The 21,990-nt window shown below is 42.7% G+C and overlaps 1 protein-coding gene across 1 annotated transcript in view; it reads right to left on the minus strand.

Annotated features, from left to right (window-relative positions):
• Window positions 1-21,990, minus strand: part of OXCT1 (3-oxoacid CoA-transferase 1) — a 145,025-nt gene that overhangs the window by 39,226 nt on the left and 83,809 nt on the right. Inside the window, exon 13 of the mRNA XM_088455250.1 lies at window positions 19,944-20,019. Within this exon, the coding sequence (XP_088311376.1) occupies window positions 19,944-20,019 (76 nt within the window). The remainder of the gene's footprint in view (window positions 1-19,943; window positions 20,020-21,990) is intronic.

Here is a 21,990-nt window from a genome sequence, read left to right on the forward strand (position 1 = left end):
AGAAATCAAATGGAAACACAACAACAATATATCTAAAAGCAGTCAATTGCGAAACATACTGCAACATACTGTAAATGATGACTATCACTTGCATATGGCTAATTTTATTTCCTACTCTGAACATAAGACAATATGGATAAATGATATACTGGTTTGCAAAAAAAAAATTTAAATATATATATATATATATATATATTTCTATCTATCTCCGTACAGCACCATAATGTTAAATAATGTCTTTGCAAATTCATGGACTCAGAAGCCCCAGGACCGACTTAAATAATGAGTAATTAGAATAGTATTAATAATAACCACAGTCATTTTAATGTTACTAGGGCAATGAACCATCTGAGAATTATAAACAATAAGAGAACATGAAAAAAAAAAAATCTCCCTTAGTGCTAAAATATATATGAAAAGATTTAACGGAGGCAGCTTCTGTCACAGGAGACAAGAGTACATCAGGAACCCGGTAACTAATATAGACGAGATACACAGTGCCGATGTGAAAAATAGCTGAATGAGCCTTAGTGGAGAAAAATGCAAATCCAAAATACATACATAAAGGAAAACTAAACTAGTGAATCAATAACATCTATAAACTTTAGTATTCAGGTATTATAAAATAAATATATCATCAATAAACAATAGCATTAATGCAGATCCACACCAGTAAACCAAAATACATTAACATTATATATAAACACCTTCAATTGGTATATTATTATTATCATCCTTTATTTATATGGCGCCACAAAGGTTCCGCAGCGCCTTACACAGTACATAAATGAGCACACAAGAAAAACAGTGATTAGCAGGACAAGGTTTATAAACATAGCTGCATAACACTAGCAGCAGGGGCTCAGCAACCAAGTGTTAGGTGCCAATTGGGGAGTTAGGAGCACATGATAGTACAAGTAGGGGAAGGAGAAGCACGTGAGGGACGAGGGCCCTGCTCGCGAGAGCTTACATTCTAAAAGGTGGAGGGTCAGACAGACAGGGGCGACACAAATGGGGTAGATAGTGAGAAAAGAGCATGGAGCAGTGGGTTAGGATATGTGCTGCGGAATGTGTGTGTTTTAAGATGATCTGATGTTATGATAAAATTATGTTCTTCGTTCATCTATCTCTATAACAATACATAATGCAGCTATTATGGGACTGTCCCACCTTCCTAATCCCAGCTGCTGGGTGCTATGCCATGCTCCTGTGAGTGGGCGCTTCACACATGCTAGACCCACCCACAAAGAGGTGCAGCCATGCCCAACATGCTATGGCCATTCCCCCTCCTGAGGGCGCCCCCAGAATGTTGCTGTACGCCCAGGATTTCTCTTGGCAGCCATGGAGGAGACAGGCAGAGACCTAAATCTTTTGCAATATTAATTGATTGTGATGACAAATATGGCAATTCGCGCTGAGACTAAGCCTTAGGCACAAATTCCCCACAAAACCATAAGCTGTGTCAAAAGTACCAAATGGAAGGTCCATAAAGTACAGGAATTTAGAAAAACATATTGGAAGATGTTTTAAATAACATTATAGCCTCCGTTGACAATATTAATAGAATCATTCCCACACTTTCATTTTTCCAAACTTCGATTCTGTGTTTTTGAGGCTCACAGACATCTATAGGCTGGTGGGCACGTGGATACGTCACGTTACATTGCCTTAAAGGAAGTACTGTATGAAATAAACACTAGTGTTGCAAATCCCATTCTTTCAGAGTGTACTGTACACGGACGTTTAGAAATTATAATCTGGCAAGATAATTATAGAGTACTCCTGTATGCTCTTTGTATATTGGACCTGATTCATGGTTGTACGCTAATGGCATTGCTGCAGTGATGCTAACATAGGCTAATGCCGCAGGTGTCTGAGGAAAAAAGGATGCCTTATGTCAGCTTTGCATATCCGAGTGCTGCGTCCCCAAGACAAAGCATCGGATCACCATTGAGATGGCCGCAGTCATCGCCTATCTGAGTAAGTCCAAGCTTACTCAGAATGGGCAACGGAAAAAAAAAAAAAAATTATATGAAGAGGGAGTAACTATGCTCCTGTGCTATCCTGTACTGTACTTGTGTATGAATTGGATTATTTACAATTAATTTACTCCAGACACCTCTCTCCCACACTGGGCCTGATTCAGAGCTGCACGCTAGTGAAGTCACAGCTGCTATGGGAAAATATGCGAATATCGCAGTCGCCGTGAGATGCATTGAGACGCCCACCTACGGCTTTGCAAATCCAAGCATCTGTCAAAAATGAGGCAGCACATGCATATTAAGTTGCAGCATCAGTCGCAGACCATTCGATTGTAGCATTGCTGAGTGAGTCAGTGGTCCCGCAGAATGAACGAGGGAATTGAGTCTTTGCCCCGAGTGACATAAAGCCTAGCTTCACCCCTGTCTAGTACAATAATGATAAAGCACTGACATATTATACAGCGATAAACTACCCATTTAGGAAAAACGCATCAACGTATACATACAAGCAGGAACTGAAATACAGGGCACTGCTCATAAGACTTTGCAATGGAAATGTGTTTGTTTTTTTTTACTATAAAAAAGGGAAATAATTGTGAATTTTTTTTTGCTCCAAGTTCCGAGGCAACTGATACAATTATCATTTAATGAGAAAATGTGATCTCTTAGCTGGGATCAAGGTAGGATAGCAGTGAATTAGCCTTATTTTAATTCAGTCCGTTTTATGCTTTCTGTGGTAATTATCCATCTCCGCGAATCGTCAGTCTGTCTGTGAAAGTGCCCTAATTGAGCTACTTAAAGAGATCATATTACATTCAGTTTCATAATGAAGGCATTGAGGGCCTCTCTCTGTGTCACAGTGCGGAATGTGCAAATACACAGAGAGCTCACCAAGCCATCACGTGGCCCATTACAGCGTGGCATGGGTTACTACACAGACTGCCTCACTTTTATAACCGTTCACCAGTGTAGCGCAGATACCCACAAGCCTGTGGTACAGAAACAGAATGACTTCTATCTGCCACAGGACACTTCCTTTAAAGTGCGCCCATTTTTGTTTCACTGTGGAGAAGTTGATTTTTAGAAAAACACACATGGGGTAAACGTAATAGCCACCTGTTACTTGCAGGCATCGTGAGTTTCTGGCGATGTTTTAAAGTGGAATCATTTAAAAGGGAAACCCAAACTAGTTTTGCCTTTTAAAAGATAGCCACTTGAAACATATGGCAGACTCTCCGGAAACTCACTGAAGCCTACAAATCGCATCCCATGAACTTTTGAAAACTGGATTTTTGAGCACTGTAGATGTAATCCAGAAATCCTGCATTCATGTTCTTACTACACAGTACTATGTAACAGAGCACTGAATAACTGTAAATGTCTTATTAAAATGACATCATCAGACAGAATATGATTGATCTCATTTCCGGTACTGTTCTTTTCTCGCAACCACAAAAACTGGCTTCATTATTTTTTATTAATTTCAATGGGAAATCTCCTTTTTCTCGGCTGCTGCTTTTTCTAATAATTCTAAACCGAAAACTTAAGCACCCTTAAAAAGCAAAGCAGAAAGCCTGGATTAGGACCCTACATACCAGGTCCTGGTTTATAGCGAAAGTGTTCAGTGGCGCACCAAGGGGGGTTTGCGGATACCCAGAAACTCCCTGACGAACAGGTTCTTTTTCTGACATGGAAACATGTCTCAGTCTCTATAGTGGGTGGCCAATGATCGGTGCCTTGCGGCCATAATGCCGTGATTTGCGAGTCTATTTGGAGGGGGTGGGGCCAAACATGACCCAGATTTATGACAATTTTGCGATATTGGTCCCATTGCCTCATTATAGACTAGCAAATTGCGGCATTACGGGCACAGGGGGCGAGACCTACTGCAACAAAGTGACCATCCCCCATCAAGGACCTGCTGGCTTGCTGTTGCATCAGTGTGTGCGCTAGGATGTGACAGACATTTATATATATATATATATATATATATATATATATAAATATATATACACACACACACACACACACAGTCAGGTGCATAAATATTGGGACATTGACAGAATTTTCATATTTTGGCCTCTATTCACCACCACAATGGCTTTGAAATGAAACAAACAAGATGTGCTTTAACTGCAGACTTTCAGATTTAATTTGAGGGTAATTACATCCAAATCACTACCACCACCATGCTTCACTGATGAGGTGGTATGTCTTGGATCATGAGCAGTTCCTTTCCTTCTCCATACTCTTCTACAAGTTGACCTTTGTCTCATCTGTCCATAGGATGTTGTTCCAGGAGTGTAATGGCTTTTTTAGTTGTTGTTTGGCAAACTCTAATCTGGTCTTCCTGTTTTTGTGGCTCACCAATGGTTTACATTCTGTGGTGAACCCTCTATATTCACTCTTGTGAAGTCTTCTCTTGATTGTTGACTTTGACACATATACACCTACCTCCTGGAGAGTGTTCTTGATTTGGCCAACTGTTGTGAAGGGGTTTTTCTTCACCAGGGAAATAATTCTTCTGTCATCCACCACAGTTGTTTTCCGTGGTCTTCCGGGTCTTTTGGTGTTGCTGAGCTCTCCGGTGCGTTCTTTGTTTTTAAGAATGTTCCAAACAGTTGTTTTGGCCACACCTAATGTTTTTGCTATCTCTCTGATGGGTTTGTTTTGATTTTTCAGCCTAATGATGGCTTGCTTCACTGATAGTGACAGCTCTTTGGATCTCATATTGACAGTCGACAGCAACTGATTCCAAATGCAAATGTCACACCTAGAATCAACTCCAGACCTTTTACCTGCTTAATTGATAATGAAATAACGAGGGAATAGCCCAAACCTGTCCATGAAATAGCTTTTGAGTTGATAGTCCTATTACTTTTGGCCCCTTAAAAAGTGGAAGGCACATATAGAAACCGTTGTAATTCCTACACCGTTCACCTGATTTGGATGTAATTACCCTCAAATTAAATATGAAAGTCTGCAGTTAAAGCACATCTTCTTTGTTTCATTTCAAAGCCATTGTGGTGGTGAATAGAGGCCAAAATATGAAAATTCAGTCAATGTCCCAATATTTATACACCTGGCTGTGTATATATATATATATTTTTTTTTGGGGGGGGAACAGCCATGAGATAGATAGATCAATTTTTGGGCCCCTGCCTAAAATCATGCACTTGCCCCTGGAACCCTTTTAGTATTACTACAATTTGCTGTATCCTTATGGATGCTGAAAAATCCAAAAAAATTCTAACTGCTTGTGTGGACAGATCTGTACAAAATACAGCACTGTCAGTATTTGGCTTGAAAATATTTGTGACTGTTTTCCAATTTCTTTTAAACGCCTTTACTTTTTTATAAATTGGAAGCTTCAGGACTCCCTAGCATCTGTGATAGGATCGACTGAAATCAACTTGGTATCTAGAACACAAGACTTTAATGCATTTATCATACTTTAACTATTGTAGGAATAAATTATAAGGAGATCTTTAAAATATACAGTACATCTACAAATATACATGTATATACTGCACGTATTAAACACTGCATTTATTAGATCATTTATTGTATTCTTGTAAAGCCATGCATTAAGAGTCTGCAACGCAGACATCATTAATATCCTTTATCTATATGGTGCCACAAGCAGCGCCTTAAGAAGACATTGGTCAGACAAGTGAATGTTTGCACATTTTAAAACAATGTAGGTAAAGGTTAGATTAAAATCATATAATCTCAATTGGAACATATCGTATTCTAGAACATACAACAAGGCAAGCAATATATATCATTATAATGTAAGTATTAGATGTGACTGTGCACATACTGTATGTTATACTTACAGTATTAGAGCCATCTGCTGTCTAAAGTTAGTATTGGATCTAAAACCATATCTTCATATATTGGGAAATAATGGTGGGCCAAGAAAGACCTGGACCTTCACAGTGACGCGATTTGCAACTAGAATTGGGATTCTTACCCTTATTCAAGATTTTTGTGCCCCCAAAATTATTAGTCACAGTAAGTTATTTTTCTATTTCAGTTTGTCATTCCGTGCTTGCACTGGTATTTCATGAGAGTCAGCTCTGTGGTTGCTCGAGCAACCCCAAATATTTGTGCGGCCAAAGTCCTGTCTATGCATAGCAATGTTGAATCATATAGTGAATGTAATGTGAGCACTCCTGATGATTATAAAAAGTTGGCCCCCATGACCTGTTTTATCATCAATAGGAAGCAAGGGTCTCCTTGAATAGTTTACACTGGAGCATGAACACTCGAGCACTCGCCCAAAGACGCAAATTTTGCTACATTTCTTGAAAACACTATCTTGTATTGAGAGCCTGCTCTCTGGATGTTTAAACTAGTAATACAATTTTAATTAGCTCCATACATTAGACGGATAATATCCATCCCTCTAACATCTGATCCTGGATGATCTACGCAATCATCGATATTCATATTGGTCTTACAGAGACACACACCAGAAGCCGGGGACCCTGCTACCTGCACTCCTTCATCGAATGTCCTCAGCTTCTGCCCCACTGGCGTACCGCGCAAAAGTTGAGACGGAGGCAGCCCCCAACAGAGGATCTTAACTTGGGGCCCCTCATACGCAAGATAATAGCTCATGAGACACTACAATTCTCAATGCTAGTTTCCCTTTAAGGAGGGAACGCTGGTCTAGCCCTCCTGGTGGGGTGGTCATCGAGATGTAAGGAAAATTTTTTATTTTTTGTGAAAATTCTCCCACTTAATAGTTCTACTTAATTAAACATTACTGTATGCATCTAAACGGGATTATGCCAAATGCAATAGCAAAGCTCATAGGAACATAATTTTCGTGCATCTCTGGCAGCCTGCGAGACCCTAGAAGTATATTTTTACGTACCCTATTAATCACATTTTTAGTTCTCAAGACTCTACGGATGAATTAATTTTTTGAAGGGATTAATTCATCAGTTACTGCTTGAACGGACACAGTTTCCCACTGTATGCAGCAGTTGACCTATTTCCTTAGTATTGACAGTCCTTTTAGCTGCTGTGTACATGGTTTTTTAGTGACACATTTCTGTAAGCTCTGTGCATCAGCATTTAAGTTTTGATAATAAGTTCAACTTCGCTTGCACAGTTTGGTGCCGTCATATTACAGATGTGGAAGGCAGATTCCAACTCTCCTATCAATCCCCCTGCAATGTTCAATTTAATACCACCTAAGACAACGAGATAGCTTCCTGCCATCACTGCCAGTGAATCATCAACTACATCTACAAAGTCCAGATCATTTGCTGGTATCAGTCATGAATCGCCCAGATTTTACAAGAAAGCAATGCTGCCGGACTTTATCTGTGTGTATGTTCGACAGAGGCTTATTTAAGAGATTTATTTCAAACATCAAAATGATTTATACCAGAAATCAGGATAATATCTTCTTTGCTTTCTACTGTATGCAGCCGAAACCAGGAGAAAACTAGGCTTCAAAAATGGAAATTTATGCATATGAAATATAGAAGGAAGACGTATTGTTCTGTCTCATCATTAATTTATTCATTGCAGAGAAAAGGTCCTTGAAGCCACAACGCTTGGCTATGTCAGAACTTGGTCTTTCCAGTTTCGGCTCAGGAAGAAAATGAGTTTCTATAAAACTCCCCTGGAGTCATGGGCTCTACAGGGGCGGAACTACCTCTGTGGCCCCTGGGGAGTAAGGAGCCCGTCCGCAACTGATCGGATTATCATCATTGATGATACACAGCGACAGCAGCCTGCAGACTGACGGATGTCAGTGGCTGATACCCGCCCAGGATTGTTTTTGACAGTCAACAATCCCTAATAGGTTGGGCTGCCGCACATGTGCTATCTGCCGGGGACTCATGGAAAGGATCTTGCGAGTGTCATAGGTGGGAGGAGAGGGCATATCACCTTTTGGCTTTTCCAGTCACCCTCTGCCTCTCCCCTGTCACCCACTTGTGGAGCCTCCAATCAGCGCTGCTGACAGACATTGGCGAGTTTAAAGGAGCACAGATTATTATTTGATTAAAGGAAAGGGGGGGCAGATTATTATTATTTCAATAAAAGGGGCACCGATGATATTATTTGATTAAAAGGGGGCATAGATAGACACTGGGGTGCTGTCTCTATTGTTTGGCGGTCATGTGGCACACTACCGTTTGCAATTTTATGAACTCAGAGTGGGGCCTAGAGTAGAGGATGCCAAAGCATATTATTGCACCGGGGTCCATCCCTCGCTAGTTCAGTCACTAGGGCAATTGTCCAAGACACTGTCTGACTACCTCCCAATAGTCCCTCTATACTCTCTCGTGGTTAAATTCAATGAGAACTCATTTTTCTACCATAACTTAAAATTTAGCTCCCAAAGAGAAGCATTTGAAATGACTTCCGAGAGAATAGGCTGCGGCTTTCTTTGAAAGGGATGGGTATGGGATCCCGGTGGTCAAAATCCTGATGCCGGCATCCCGAAAGGGTTAGGATACCGACACGTCAGTAGGTATCCTAACCCTACCCAGGTGCCTGAACCTAACCTCTCCCCTAGTGCCTAAACCTAACCTGCCCCTCCCCGCACCCTAAACCTATCCCTCCCCCTAGTAGCTAACCCTAACCCTCACCCTAACCCCGCTTCTTACCTTCGGGATGTCGGCCCCGGCATTCTGACAGGTGTTCGGATTCCGGCTCCAGGATATTGAACGTATCCCCTTTGGAATACCCAAAGCAAAAAGACTCATTGATAAATTATGCACCTTAGATTCCTTCTAATAAAGAAGTTCTGAGCCTAAAATAAAATAAATTACCAGTTTACTATAATACATTCCAGGCCATGTTCATAGAAGATGGAACTTTCACAACACTCTTTGGCTACATAGACAGCAGATGCCCGACAGGAGGAGATCCTGACTGGGGCAGGTAAGTACCCTAACCCTCCCCTGTCCCCCCCCCCTTAACCCTCCCTTAGTGGTGCCTAACCCTAACCCCCTCTTACCGCTCCCTAAACCTAACCCTCCCGGGGGCCTGCCTAACCCTCTCTTCCTGGTGGTGCCTAACCCTCCCCACTAGGGGTGCCTAACCCTAATCACCTCCAAAAACCTAACCCTAATCCCGCTAGACTCCCTAATCATAACCCTCCCCCCCGCAGCAAGCACTAAGGGCGCCCTGGACTTACCTTCGTTCGGGCTGGCATCCTCGGTGTTCTGGCATCGGGATTAACAAAGGCATCGGTATTTCGACGCCTACATTAAATCCCTTGCCGGGATTCCGCTGTCGGGATTGAGATCGGCGGCCGCATAACTACATCCCATCAGCAATGGCCTGTCACCATATCCAGGGCTGAAGGGCAGGAACCATGTTGACAAGGCAGCACAGATATATTTTGCTATATGTAACCATACCAAACTTCAATGTGGCTCTTTTCAGCGAATGCAGGTTTGACAAAAAGGAAAAAAAAAAAAACATACAGCATGCAATGCACAGCTAATAAAATAAGCTTTAAAACTGTGTCCTTTCCTTATATACAGGGCTGTCAGAGGGGTTGGGTTGCACGTTCCCGTGACATCGTCCATCGGGCTTACATACAGGTCCGATGGCAATATCGTCAGCGTGGGCCATGCTGCATTCGTCATTCCATTGCTGCCGGCATTGGAAAGTGTGTATGCACTTGCCGATGCCCCGCAAATCGTGTTCAAAAGAGGAGGGCATTTAATTTATTACTGGATTTAACAGTGAGTACAAGCAAGTAGAAAGAATTCTAAGTAGACATTGGAACGTACTTACTAATGGTCCCTTACTGAAAAATGATGTAACAAAAAAAACCTTAGTTTTGTATATGGTGAAACCAAAAATGTGAAAGAGAGTTTGGTTAGAAGTACTTTTTCTATGCCCAAACCCCATCAGTCCATAACACGTAAAGGTTTATCATTGTGGTGGTGCTTGTAGCATGTGTAGGGCATGTAAGAGGAATAATGGTAAAATTAAGTAACATAAATCCAATCAAACAAATGTCAAACTCGCGGCCCAGAATGCATATTTTTGTGGCCCCACATTCACTATTGTAAAACAAGTGGAATGAGGCCCGCCGGGAGCCGGGTGAGTCCCAGCTGGGCTGGCACAATGCTGCGGGGCCGGCTGCCTCGAATGGAGCTCAGCTGCGATCGGGCAGCATTCACCCTTCTGCCTGCGGAGGAAGATTCTGGGCATGTGCAGAAGCTATATGCTCAGGACCAGGAGCAGTGATGACATCTCATTGTCCGCGCCCCCAGTGTGTGCCCGTGAAGAGCAGGAGGACTCCTCTGCAATCTGCAAGGAAGAGGAGCAGACAGCTGTCAAAGAAGACAAATGGAGGGGGGTGCTGTGAGGTGGACATTGAAGGGGCTGGGGGAGGTGCTGTGCGGTGTTTATTGTATATTGCTTCCTATATTTTATATCTGTCACTAGAATAGTCTCCGTTTGTCAGACAGGGCTGATAGGTGATGCATTTGATTGTAGTTTTTAGACATACTGATTTTTCATATATTTTATTACACATTTAAACCTCATCCCTATTAGATAAACCATGCCTGCACTTTTTTTTTTTTTTTTTGCCATTGCCGTGCAATGCTAGAAAAGCTGGGCCCCTTGATTGAATTTGTCCTACAGGCTAAAAATTGCTAGCCAGCCCTGTTCACTGCACTTTACAGTTTAGACACTGCCCTCTCCCTTGTAAATCTCTCTTATACCCTCTGCCCTCTCCCATGTAAATCTCACTTATACCCTCTGCCCTCTCCCATGTAAATCTCACTTATACCTGCCCCCCTAAGTTACTGGCTTTTTTGCTTTACTCCCAACTCAGAAAGCCCCTTTATACTCTCCCGTCATGGTAAATGCACAAACCACTCACTGCATTATAAGGTTAAACTACCCAATCGTCAGATATTAGCACGTGGTACTCCAAGGAAAAAACGTATTAACTGCGGAAATGTCAACTGATGGTATTTTATATAAAGCAATTTAAGATTTACAACTCATTGGCTTCAGAGCTTTCATGTCACTGATCCAATGATTTATTTGCTTCAGTATCACATGAGCACTGCAGCTTGAGACATACATATTAATGGGTCTCTGGGAGGCATGCCTTATCATATTTATTATTTTTATGCTTTTCTAATGCTCTATGTGCCAGAAATAGATCCAACGGCTCCAAACGTAACGTAAGTAATAGATGGATACGCAGATTTATATACCATAGACTATGCAGATAATTATAGCAACTAAACGAATATTCAGCGCTGCAACATAATACACAAATTTATATATATATATATATATATACACATATATATATACACATATATATAAAGCAATTCTGAAACCAAGATTGCATCAGCGCCACCTACTATTTGTAATAACTCTGGTATCAAGTTTCCATCATGTCTTGAAACAAAGGGGTGATTCAAAGGTGGATGTAGTTGCAGTACAGCGTCTTTATGATAATGACGCGGCTGATGGCCATCCTACTGAGACGCCCGGACCGATGTGTGTACAAAGACGCACTATGGGAGCAGGCGCAGAATGTACCAGTGACCATGACTGCCGGTGTCTGTGCAACTGCGGCTACACACAGTAAATTACACCTACATGCCCTTGGCTGATATCCAGGGCCGGCTCCAGGGGTCTGAGTACCCTGTGCCGGCCAGGTACGCTGCGGCGAAGCTGCGCTCGGCCAAAATTGGGGCGTGGCCTATTTTCCATAGGCCATGCTTGCTAAGTGAAGTTATTTGGACGCGTTCCCGCATGGCACGCCTCCAAATAACGTCAAGCTGGGGCTAAAGCCCAGCCCTCCATCACTGGCTGGGCTTCCCCCAGCCCTCTCCCGTCATTCACTCTCCGGGGGTCCGGCACCGCCGCACAGCTGGGCGGTGGGGGTCCCCCAACTTGACCACCCGTGGGCCACTTCGGCCCACGGGTGGAACAGCGGGATAGTTGGGTAGTGGTGCGCCCTCTATGGGCGGCGCCCCTGTGCGACCACACTGGTCGAACACCCCTAGAACCGGCTCTGCTGATATTCATCCCCCCAGTTCCCACCCGGTAACGCCCATTGAAATTGCATGAATCTCCATGGAATTTCGATCTGTGTCTCCCAATGGTAACATCGGAATGCGTGCACAAAGGTAACACCCCTGAATTACCCCCTAAGAATCTGCATGGTGTTGGCATAAAAAGTCATTTAACATGACTTTATGTTAAGTTAAAGTATTGACCGCTTTGGACCACGCAGGATGTGCGAGTTTCAGTATAGATTATGAGCCCGATTCAGCCACAACCTGCATAGCGTGCTTGAAAACAGCTGCAAATTTCCACCTGTATTCCGAGTTGGCTGGGTCTATGCGGCCGCACCTTCCCTGTACATGCGATTGTAGATGCAAAAGACCAGTTCAATACCGTTGGCTCTCTGACTATCTGCTTATCGGTAGACCGCCCATACACAGCACAATGAGCAGGTATATCTGCCTTCGGCTGTGCAGCACAGCCAACGTGATATGTCTGCGAACGACATCGTTCGCTGACATATCGCTGATACACGCTGGCCGACAGGCACACGATATATTGGCCGATCAATTGATCAGCCAATATATCTGCCAGTGTGTACCCAGCATAATACATACCATACAATAATGCACAAAGATTTATGTACAAACTCTTCAGTTCTAATGAGCTCATCAATTACATAGTAATTATATTATAAGGATATAAGAAATTGCTTAACAGTTTTTTTAATGGCTCTGTGTCTTCTAATATCCTTAATACTTCAATATCATCGTACATTCTTCTTCTATATATAGCACACTAATAAATAACCACACGCATTATTAACCCCAGTATTTGAATTGAAAGGTTTTGCTTATTAAAAATTGTAAATCAATCATCTTAAGTTGTTACCATGAAACATATCTCGTCACAGACAAATGAAGGACTTTGCATGTCTTCTGTGGAGAAAAGAATTTAACAGTGCTAATTAAAAAAATATTGAGTAAGCAATGTTTTAGAATGGAAGCTGCCTGGCAAAGGCTGATAGGGGTTACAGCTGCTTATCGCATACCAGCATTGGTGTCATTAGATAATGCAGCTCTACGTACACTACCTGGTCTGCTTCAAGAACATTTTGGATATATGCAATGATTTTGGCTTCTACCACGATTGGGAAACATGAGAAACTGTGTGCGACTCTTCTCCCTCACTAAACAATGCACATAGTTATTACACATACTGACGATAGATCATGTTTTCTGATGCCGGGATCTCCAGTTATAGGCTTGCTTGTGCAATGACGTAGTTTGCCGACAATTCAGCAGAGGGCAATTCAAATATACAGTACTGTACATGAAATCATTTTGACACAAAACTATTTTAAATACAAATATGCATATTTTTTTACGTGAACTTGACTAGACTTATTAATGAATTTCCCATTAGAAAATCACTGGCACCATTTTCGCCATCCTGCAAAAGTGGATTTAAAACAAACATAATACCATAATAAAGGAATACAGCCATAATGCAGTCAGTCATGTCGACATTGTTGAAATGTTGCCATTATACATGTCAGCATCTGCAGAATGCCGACATGTTTTCAACATCGACATGTGAAGTGTGCAGGGACCGGAGATCTAGGGTTAGACTATGGAAGAAGAGGGTTAGACACTACAGGGGGGGGGGGGTTAATCTTACAGATAAGGGGGGTTAAGGTTAGTGAAGTCATTAGGACGTCACTACTGGACCTGGAAGACACCAAACCCGCCGTACCAGGTAAGTCAGGTTTTGGGAGGATTTGTCATCAGTGTCGACGTGGTCAAAGTCGACATTACGTAGATTGACAGTGTGAATGTTGACATAATATACCACCCTCCTATATAACAGTCTGTTGCATATATGGATTGCCCAGTTCAGAGGTGAGTCACCTGCTGGTTGGCACCCCAGAAATAGATTTTAGGATCCCCCTATTGTCAGATAGGCAATGCATCCTATTGGAATTAGACTCTTTTGGGGTCTCAGCAATGGAACATTTTGGGCACCTTGTAAGCAATAAATTAACAAGCTCATTTTAATCCATAATACCGGGTTGGGTACCGGATCCCGGCGCTCGGGATCTACTACCCGGATACCTTCACACCATATCAGATCCCGTGAATAGCTGCAGTCACCACACCTATTGCTGTGGAATATATCCCAGGTTGGATTGGATGAACACGGGTAATTACCTGTATACCTATAGCCACTTTTTGGCAAACTATCACCCTAAAAATAGCAGCAAACAGTAACATTATGAGGTAATAACAGCCATAGGAGATAATAATGTTTTACCATACTACAAAATTTGTTTTATATTAGTTTCATTTTTATATATTTTTAGTAATCTCTCTATATATAGTACAGTTGTTTATCTTTATGTATCTGTAGAATAACAAATAGGAAAAATCCTTTTATCTAAAAAAACAATCACACGGCTCTATGAATGTCCTTTAATATATTAGATCTGAAATACGTTGTTTTCAACAAGAATTACACCTATAGCGCCGCTTTCTTACAAGTAGATACCATTACATTTAGCCAGGAGACTACCGGGTTTTCTTGCGGCTGCTACTATAGATGTTAATTTCTAGAATTGGACCTTTGTATCTATTGATGCTGGGTAACAACAGTATATTCCGAATAGTGTGAATTTGCATTGTAAATGGTTGATTCTGCTTACCATCTAAGTTACCTCTAACAGCGCCTTGTTCTGTATATATATTTCTGACGGGATGTAGTTACATTACCTACCCTCTGGATGCCAGTGCCGGAATCCCGAACTGCGGACAGAAGATCAGCGGCGGAATCCCGTCATGAGTGGAGATGCCGACGCTGGAAACCAGGCAGCTGGCATCCCGAACGTAAGTATAGCGGGCATCCTTAGCTGTTAGCCATGGGGGGGAGGGGGAGATAAGGTTAGGCTGCGGGAGCGGGGAGGATAGGGTTAGGCTGCAGACAGACAGGGGGGGGGGGGGTTAGGGTTAAGCACCACTGGAGGGGTGTTGGGCACTAAGGGGGGGAGGGTTAGGTTTAAGCACTAAGGGGGGAGGGTTAGATTTAGGCACTAACCAGGAGGCTTAGGGTGCAGAAAGGGTGGGTTAGGATTAGAGGGTGAAGGGGGGAGGGTTAGGTTTAGGCACTAAGGGGGGAGGGTTAGGTTTAGGCACTAAGGGGGGAGGGTTAGGTTTAGGCACTAAGGGGGAAGGGTTAGATATAGGCACTAACCGGGAGGCTTAGGGTGCAGAAAGGGAGGGTTAGGGTTAGAGGGTGAAGGGTTAGCATACAGTACTTGCATATACCCTGTTGGAATTCTAAGCATTGGGATACAGCTGTCGGTCTTTTGACAGCCGGCACCCCGAGTGCCAGGCTCCCATACCCAACCCATTTCTGACATTAGAGAGAAATTGCCAGAACCACAAACTGAATGTAATGTATAAATTCAGAAGAAAGACAAAAAATAATACTACAAAATGGATTCTGATGCAAATAGCTGCTGTAGCCTAACTCAGGATGAATTGTGAAATCATTTTAGCTTCATGAAAAGATATATACTGTACTGGCAATGTGACTGATATCGGTGCTTCATAGCTTGTCTAACCACATTGTGTGGTATCTGAATAACAAAGTCTCATGTTAATGACCAGATCATGATCTCCACTGTAATTATTTCCGAGTAGTGCGACGCACCTTCCCCTGCACAGGACAGCGAGTGCACAGACTGTTATGCTAATGATAATCATATGCTCTGTTCTGACTGTGTTCCGCCTCAGACCCTGCTCTGACCCTCCACTGATTTGTGCTCCCAGACTTTCAGCTTTAAGGCTCAATTTGTGCTGCTAACGACATGACCTTCTCGCAGCATGTCACTGATACCTCCCACATGGCTCACAACAGGCACCTGAAATAAGAACACTGACTACTGCAGCCGACACAAGTGCGTCATCGCCTGTAGGTGGTGGAGCCGGCAAGATATCCGAGCAAAGACACTGTGACCCTTTTCAATGTTCTCAGCCGGATCCTCTGGGATTCAGCAGTGGGAAAAAAATATATAAATAAATAAGTGATTTGCATCCATTGACTAGATCTTAAAAGGAGGGAAAAGCTAGGGGAGTTGGTCAGTTCTATTCATACTGATGTGTTCTCAGAGTTTAAATTAAAATATTCTGATCCAATATGCTAATGGGTATATTAAGGCTAGGCACCAGTTAACTGCAAAAAGGTTCTGTAACTCAGCGTGACCAATCAAGTCTAATTTTCCAGTATGGTTACACAGATAAAAGCAAATGGTTGATTGGTTGCTATGGGTTACAGAAGTTCCCTTTTCTCTCTCTACGCATGGTTACCTGTGAACCAGTTCTTATGAATGTCCTACTAATACCTTTGAGGGTCTTCATGATGAACATTAACACTTATCTATTGCAGAGACACTCTCCTACCCCTAAAAGCTATCTATAGAATAGTCCACTAAGGTCTGTCCCATCTATAACATGCATGCTCAGTGGGATCCGGGGGACATGCCACCCCTCCAATGGCTCTCAAAGACCTGGACGAAGGACCACTCTACGTCGGGACCAGGTAAATATATATACGGTTGGGATAGAGTGGGGAGGGGACGGGCCAAGGTGACTCGGCATATGCCGGGCCTGATAAACTAGTTCAATAATATTTCTTAACAATGTGTGCCTCGATATGTACACTTCTGCTATTATTGTAACAGTAGATATTTAACGGTGTACCTGATGCCTATACCAAGGTGAGGCAGCTACTTTGTGGACTGAACCAAAATTCAGCCTACCAAATCACTAGGAACTAGCAGCAAAGTGCCTCATGCCTCAGTGATGTAACAAGTAACTAGTGAATGGGAATTGGTATGTAATACCTCTGGATGTATTGCCGGCGGACTAAATACCGACGCTGGAAGCCTGAACCGTCAGGATCCCGATTGGGGCTGGTAATTACCCTAACCGTCCCCTCTCTGCCCCCTAACCCTTCCTTAGTGGTGCCTATCCCTAACCTCCCCCCGATGATGCTTAACCCTAACCCCCCTTCCCGCACCCTAAACCTTACCCCCCCCAGGGGGGGTGCCTAACCCTAACTTCCCCCCCCAGTGGCGCCTAACTCTAACCCCACCTCCCCCTAGCCTAACCCTCCCCTAAATACCCCTGGGGGTGCCCCCCCGCAGCTAACAGCGAACATTCCCCGCTTACCTTCGTTCGGGATGCCGGGCGTCAGGATTTCGGCATCTGGCTAAAGATAGGTATCGGTATTTAGACGCCTATCTTTAGTACAGAGTCGGGCTACCAGCATCGGTATTCCTACGTCCGGCATTCCGGACGCCAGTAAATTACTTGCATCCCAGTGAGTGGGAGATAGGCTACATTCTCAGAAGTATTGGTTCAGGCCACAAAATGGCTGCCTACACTAGTAATGAGTAAGCAACAGGCGTATTTTAATTTGACTTTAGCCAAGCCAGGAGCATGTCTGCACCCACATTTGTTGATAAATGAAATATGAAGAGAAACTATATGACTTTTTAAAAGTCAAAATTACCAAGACAACAACATTTTTAAATATAAAATGCATATGTCATGGCTACATAAGATAGATAATGGAGCACTTATCCAAGTACATAAGGTCATCTGAAGGGAGAAAGAGAGATCTCTTGGATTTTCACTCAATATAACACTGCAGCGCATACAAGGGCTTTATACTGAGCTCTGTGAAAGACAGGTTTTAACCCCTCAGGATCCTACTTTAATTAGCTTCTGTGGTTTTAAGGAATCGCAAAGTTATTAGAAGAGAAAAAAAAAATGCATTATCCACATATCAGATGTTCTCATCAGCTCATAAAAGGTAGAAGAGTGTTTTCAGGTCACCCTGGTAATGTGCAAACGATTAGCAAGTAAAGCGACAACGCCTCAAGTACATTACTGAAGGAAACTAACTGGTAATGGCGGAAATTAGGTGGTTTAACGCTGGAAAGAGCAAAACCCTCAACAGTTATTAAGAAAAATTAAGCAGAGCAAAGACTTCAGTGGGCACTTTACTCACATTGAAAAGCAACTGCTGGTACCATGGATAAGCACATATTTAAATAAGACAGATTATAGGAGTATACTACAAATTGTGTTATATTAACCTTAAGTTGAGGGGGAACATACAATGAGACCAGAGCATTGAAGAATTGGAGTGGACAGTAAAAAGTGTGCTATAATCATCTATAAGACACATTACATTTTGTCAGAGGAAAATAAAGGTTCTTGTAGCATCTATAATGATTCTGTATATTCATGTAACATTCGCAAACATAGATGTAATGGATCAGCTTATTAGAAACCTCTCTTTATCACATATGGACAATCTTATCATCAAATACACTTTTTTAGACAATTCCCACCTATGGCCCGTATTCAATTTGAGCCGAGCTGCGATACTTTTTCGCGGCTCGGACTTTTCGCCTACTTCGCCTGTTTTGCAGGCGGAAAAGAATCGCGCGCGTGCCCACTTTACCCTGTATTCAATTTGAAAGTACGCGAAAACAGGCCCGGCGAAACTTGAACAGATGGAAAGTACTGTCAGATTTGGAGAAATCAGCCTGACACTGCTCTGACTTGGGCGTTAGCTATGGTCCTCCCCGATTTGGCTTTCTGAAGGTATTTGGTGTTTTTAAACGGGCTCAATAGCTGCTAAATAGCGTTTTTGTATAAGTGGTGTAGAATAGTATTCAGGAGTATTTTTTCCTGAAAATAACTTATCCCAGCAAGTTTGGGGTGCTTGAAAATGGAGGTCAGCATATTTAAAAGTTGCTAAAGTGAAGTTAAAAAAATCGTGAAAAATCCACCTGCCGCAAGCACCTGCAATGTAAAAAACACTTGGGGCATACTTGGGGACCAAGTTCGCTAGTTTTTAACTGTGTACCCCAACTTTTTTCTTTTCATGCCCCTTTTTCAAAGTGATTTTTTTCGGGTGTCCTTAAGTGATTTTTTTTATTTTTTGACACAGTTTACCTTTGGTGGACTGACTGAAGGCTGCATGGGGGTTTCCACAAAGTTGCAACCAAAAACTCCAATTCTGCACTTTTTTCCACCTGTCATTCATAGGCGAAACTTTTATGCCTAGTACACTGCATTAACTTACCGCCTAGGCGGAAAGTCTTTCAAATTGAATACAGGGTAAAAGCAGAACAGGCGAAAATGATGTCATAGGCGAAAAAGTATCGCATATCTGGACTTTTCGCCTCAAATTGAATACGGGCATATGTATACTTTCACCAGGGAGGGCTGACTACAGCCTACACAGGTTTTAGAGATGAGCGGTTTGGTATTGGCTTGGATGTTCCCGACAAATTCGGATCTAAGAACGAGGCAAAAAGTCACCATTCACAGATATCTCGGGCACAGACGTCCGTAAAAGATTACGTTTGGCCTCGTTCTGAGATCTGAATTTGGCAAATCTGAGCCAAAATGAAACTACTCATCTCTAGCAGCTTTCCTGTGTTTCATCAGACACGTACAGTCACATAGGGGAAGATTTAATAAACCTTCTAAAGTGGAGGCGTAGCAACCAATCAGCTTCTAGCTATCATTTGTCTAGTACACTCTTTAAAATGACAGCTACAAGCTGATTAGTTGCTATGGGGAACACATTCTCCTCTTTGAAAAGTTTTATTAATACCCCTCAGTGTTGGGCAACATTAGTTTTAAAAACAGTTCAACAACTGGGATTCTAAAGGAACTCGTGTATAAACGACTATGAAGCATAAACGTACACAATCTGACAGTGGCGAATGTCGGTACCCTAACCTTCAACTAGTTGGTGCACGCTTGTGTAAATACGGATTTACACCAGCTTTAATGCATTAAATATAACTCCAGACACATGTACATGCAAAGTACAGTATATTGCACTACTCACAGGAATCATCCAGTTTGCAAGATCTCCATGTTTTGACACCTGCATTGCTCCCAACATGGTCAGGTTCACATGGCCGCTAAACGGAAGAGAAACAATAAGCAATTACACAAACTGTATAGAATATAATCACCAATAAAACTGTGTGTTTTTTGCAAGGCCCTTGAGCTCCTAATTTTTGGACAGGCAGACGAGTTCTAAATACACTAGAAGTCATGTACAAAGACTGATACATTGAAATCAGTTTACAGCAGTGATGGGCACCCTGATCAGGGCCACTGCAGAGCTGAAAGGGGCCTGGGTCGAATCCAGGAGGAGTGGCCACACATCTCAAAAAATGAAAAAATACTATGAGCAGTGCCGCTCGCTGCAAAGCGGGACATTTCTCCCCCTCAGCAGCTGAGCCGGACCCCTTCAACAAGCCCGGGCAGAGGTAATCAGTAGCCCGGGCAGCCCTGGGCCTGCTACACAGTCCACAGGTGCTGCCCTCTATCCTTCACATTAGCTTTAATCTCAGTATTTAGTTAAATTAGTACATTTAACCGACGTAAGAGACACCTTGGGCCCTTAGAGTAGACTACACATCATATTACTAAAACCACTGCATTTACCCCAAAACTCTTATCTAGATTATTTACCCTAAAATATCCTTTAGTCAACTACTCACTCCTCCAATTCCTCATGTCCCTTAGACATCATATGAGACATTTCTCTAATCCCTCACAAGCTCCTTAGTACCAGTGATCAACTATTACGCTAATAAAAACCTACCTAAACATTGTTAACTTTAATGTAAGATAAATATATAGTGTTCTGGCTCTCCTAAACAATAGCGCTGTAATGATAACCAATACATAATGAAAGTCCCAACAGCTTGAAAATCCCTTCTGGGTTAATCTTCAAAAAGTGATAACTTCAAAGCACAAAGCAGCAACTCTCCTCGTATTATACTTACAGAAAGTAAGTGGGGAATCAGCATATCACATGCATTGCCGTAACAGGGCTTTGTCTCCCTGTGCGGGCACTGGCCCCTAGGGGGCGGAGCTGTCAGCTCCGGTACGTACAGCATTGGCTGGAGAGTCCTAAGGATGCTCCGGGCGGCTCTGCAGCAGGGCTAGTGGCCCTGTTAGCCAGATGCAGGTGCCGTTAGGCAGTGACAGTGCTGCCAACAGGGCTCGCGCTTTGCACGGTGGCATCGCTTGCACACCTCAATTATGGTCCTGATCACATTTAATCCTGAAGTGGTATGTTTCTTTAAGATGACTATGAATACAGCTAGATCCAATCTGATATCTTCATGTGCTTCCTCTGGGTTCCATAAAACCTCACATGTAGAGACAAACAGAATAACGTCCCGCCAGTAGCATTGTCAGATTGAGCTGCATGTAGGGCCGACCTGACGGTGCAACCGACAACCTAACTGGAGCGCACATGGCCCGACATATTAGACGATATTGAAAATATAGCGGAATGATCTGTCTGAAATATCATCTAATGTGTACCCAGCTTTAGAGCCACAACACAATCCCCAAAACGAGATCAATTACCAGACTGGAGCAGAGAGGGTACAAGGTGACGGGCATCAAACCCCCAGATATATCTGACATACTTATACGCTCATCTGTCCGCTTATTTCTTCTAGGGGCAATTGCTACACATGTGGATCCATTTTTACTGTATCTGTGTTTACGTTTTTAGTCTGACAAATAAAAGGATTACGTTTAATACACCAGGAAGCGGTACGTTGTTTTTCCAGTTTATACTCTACTTCATGTGAGGTTTTATGGAACCCGAAGGAAGACCATGAAGAGATTAGGCTGGATCTAGATGTATAAGAGTCCTCTTCAACAAACGCACCACTTCAGGAATACATGTGATCAGGGGGGGTAATTAGGGGGGGTGCGAGCTGTATTTAGGAGGCAGTGCACGGTGGCAGGAAGTCTTGGAACAAAAACGGAGAGGGAAAAATCATCGATTTGCTGGTATCACACACCAAAGATTGGTTCACATCCTTTTTAGGTCTTTCGGTGGAGCAATCGTGATGACTATT

Source organism: Taudactylus pleione, unplaced genomic scaffold (assembly GCF_031769625.1).
Source record: "Taudactylus pleione unplaced genomic scaffold, aTauple2 ptg000647l, whole genome shotgun sequence".
NCBI classification, from domain to species: Eukaryota; Metazoa; Chordata; class Amphibia; order Anura; family Myobatrachidae; genus Taudactylus; species Taudactylus pleione.